This window comes from Humulus lupulus, chromosome 9 (assembly GCF_963169125.1).
Source record: "Humulus lupulus chromosome 9, drHumLupu1.1, whole genome shotgun sequence".
Taxonomy (NCBI): Eukaryota; Viridiplantae; Streptophyta; class Magnoliopsida; order Rosales; family Cannabaceae; genus Humulus; species Humulus lupulus.
Genome location: NC_084801.1, coordinates 153,544,556 through 153,547,615, shown reverse-complemented (window position 1 = coordinate 153,547,615; position 3,060 = coordinate 153,544,556). Strand labels below are relative to the sequence as shown.

Below are 3,060 nucleotides of genomic sequence, written 5' to 3'. Positions count from 1 at the left end.
TTAACACATTTGGTTGTGAAAATTTCAACGATAGCAGCATAATAATAGACAAATGCAACAAAACTGATATACATGATTATAATATATAGGTTTTTTGGAGTTATTTTTTTTACAATTACTTACCTGAATTAACACATATGGACATTATATAGATAATTAAATTAGCAATCAATTAACTTCAAATTTTATTTTTCCCATGTATATATTTACATATAAAGTAAGTATATTGTTAATTTACAAAATATATCATAGTTATCTAACAAAGTAATAAGAAAATTAAGAATAAAAGTATCATCAAGAAAAATAGTTCCTATTTTTTGTAAATGTGAGAGATTTTTTGTTAGATGCATTATTTTATTTTAATATTTTCAAGGAATACTACTTCTACTAACAATAACAAATTCAACTTATGTATACAACAGTTGTATAATCAACTAACATTTTTGTTCTCTCATTTACATTCTTATCATTTTAGTAGCGTAAAGTAGTTGGCATAGTTTAGCATTTGTCATAAATATGGATTGAGTTAGAAGCTTGACTTAGTCATACTGCTTTAGAAAAGAAAATAATAATTTCTGACTTCTCAACATTACCTTGCCCGTTTTATCAGGGCAAATTGATCTATAAATACAGTGAATAAACCCCACTTCAGAGAAGCACCAATTTTCACACTGCTTACCATAAATCCTCTCTCTATCTATCTACCCACTTTATATATTCTACCAAAACAAAGAAAAAAACAAAAAATTAAGATGAAGAACTTGTCTTTTTTAGCAGTGTGCGCGGTGGCGATGGTAGCAGCTGCGGTGCTTTTGTGGGAAGCACCAACAGCGGAGGCGGTGACGTGCAGCCCAGTGCAGATGAGCTCATGCCTGACGGCGATCACGAATGGGTCGCCGCCATCGAGCCAATGCTGCGCCAAGCTCAAGGAACAGAAGCCTTGCCTTTGTGGGTATCTCAAGGACCCTAATCTTCGCCAGTATGTCAACTCTCCTAATGCCAGAAAAGTTGTAGCTAAGTGTGGCGTTCCCTACCCCAAATGTTGATCCACGCCTCCGATCTCCTCTGTCTACCTACAAATAAGATTATCACTTGCGTTCACTGCTTGTGGAAAATAAATTTTTTAAATTTTGGAGGATGTTATATTATGAATATGATGGATAACAATGAATGAACATAGTATTGTACTATTGGAGGTTTTTAATTATAAAAGAGTACCTTTTAGATTTTACATATTCTTAATTTGGTTTTCTGTTGCACAGTTTTATGTGATATACTATGTACGTACTGTGTATTAGGTATTTGCATACACAAGCTGTGACCCTTTCTTATCTAACCTAATCTACAACACATGGAAATTTAACTGACCACTCATTTCCCTCTATTAAGCAATATACATTTTTTTTTTATTATTATTTTTTTCAAATCTTATTTTTAGTCAATTAGGGATCTTATTTCCAGTACCCTTTGGGTCAGTTTTCAACTTCGGTTTGGAAAATAAACGAAAAAAAAAAAAAAATTCAAAGAAAGAAATATTTTCCTCTTGCTTTTTTACAAATTTTGTTTTTCAATTCAACTTTTGACTTTAACAATGTTTGTATTTTATTTTATAATTTTAAGTCTTACAACGTTGAGTAAATTTTGGTTTACTCGTCTATGTCCCTCTCTTTCCTTCAAATTCTCGAAGAATATCTTGTTTCTGATATCAGTAAAAGGAGGAAAAAATCATCCCTGTGTAATTCAAACATAGGACAAAATTGTGCATTAAACTCGTTTATATAACTTTATAAATAAAAAATGTGTATAATTCTTAATTTAACGTTGTTGTCAATTTTAACGGGTTCCGTTAACTTTAACGTTTTCTTGATTGTTCAGTTTTTTTGTTTGTTTGAAATATCTCATTTTAGTTAATAACATTTTAATTAATACTATGTACATCTATTTTATTAAAATAATAGTTATAAAAAATATCCTCTTTACAAAAATAATTATTATTTTTCATATAATACTAAAATAAATTAATGAATTGAAATTTAAAAATAATAAAGAAATAAAAATATGCCTCAAATAATAAAAATACGCTTCTGAAAAAACGGTTTCAATGTTTTAGTCATAACTTTTGATCCAAAATTTCAATTTTAATTAATTAGATACTATTGGAAGGATAATTGAAAAATATATAATTTTGTGTCAAATAGTTTTTTTCTGATTCGCATTATTTTGGGATAAAAAACTGGTTGTAGGTCATATGTTTAATTAATTACGAAATTTTACATTTGTTTTAAAATTTGAAGTTATTTGATTTCATTACTTATTAAAATTATGATTATTTTAGTTTTTTTTGGAATTTAAAATAAATAATAATAATAATGATAATATTATTCTATTTGAAAATATAATTAGGATATTTACACATTTACGGTTTTATGTATGAAAGATATTTATTTATTTACTGTACAATGAACTAGGTTTGATGGTGATCATAGCAATATGTAAATGAGTTTATGTGAAGAGGCTTGTATGTTGAAAATGAAAACAAAAACTAAGGATTTTAATATGCGTTTCCAGAAAAACTATTTGAGTATTTTAATCATAATTTTCAATCCATGAGTCTGATTTCAATGTTTTAGTCATAACTTTCTAGGAGTCCGATTTCAATGTTTAAACATTTTTTTATTATATACGACATTATATATTTATTTAAAATTTATATAACAATAAAACAACATATTAAAAATAAAATAATAAAATTTTCAAATAAAACTAAACAAATGTGCATTGTAAAGTTATCAAGGGGGTGATGTGACATTCCAAAATCTCTCCAAAGTACTCAATCTATCTTCTAATTCTTCTCCCTTAATTATTTCACATCTTTTTTTTTTCAAACCTAATTAATAAGGAAATTTCTGCAGTCCTAAGTCCACCATGTGGGTTCCATTATTATTCCAAGTGTCAAAAATGATAATTGTAAACAATATATATATATATGTATCATTTTGACCTTTTGTAACCGGTAACGTGAACTGGGTGAGAAGAGTTTGTTTAAGTGACAGTGAAATG

At 27.6% G+C, this 3,060-nt stretch overlaps 1 protein-coding gene across 1 annotated transcript; it reads left to right on the top strand.

Moving 5' to 3' along the window:
• The first annotated feature begins 645 nt into the window (after positions 1-645).
• On the top strand, positions 646-1,233 carry LOC133800692 (non-specific lipid-transfer protein 2-like). The gene has a single exon (XM_062238720.1). It carries the CDS (start codon positions 753-755, stop codon positions 1,044-1,046), a length of 294 nt encoding a protein of 97 aa, XP_062094704.1. The 5' UTR covers positions 646-752; the 3' UTR covers positions 1,047-1,233.
• The last annotated feature ends 1,827 nt before the right edge of the window (positions 1,234-3,060 follow it).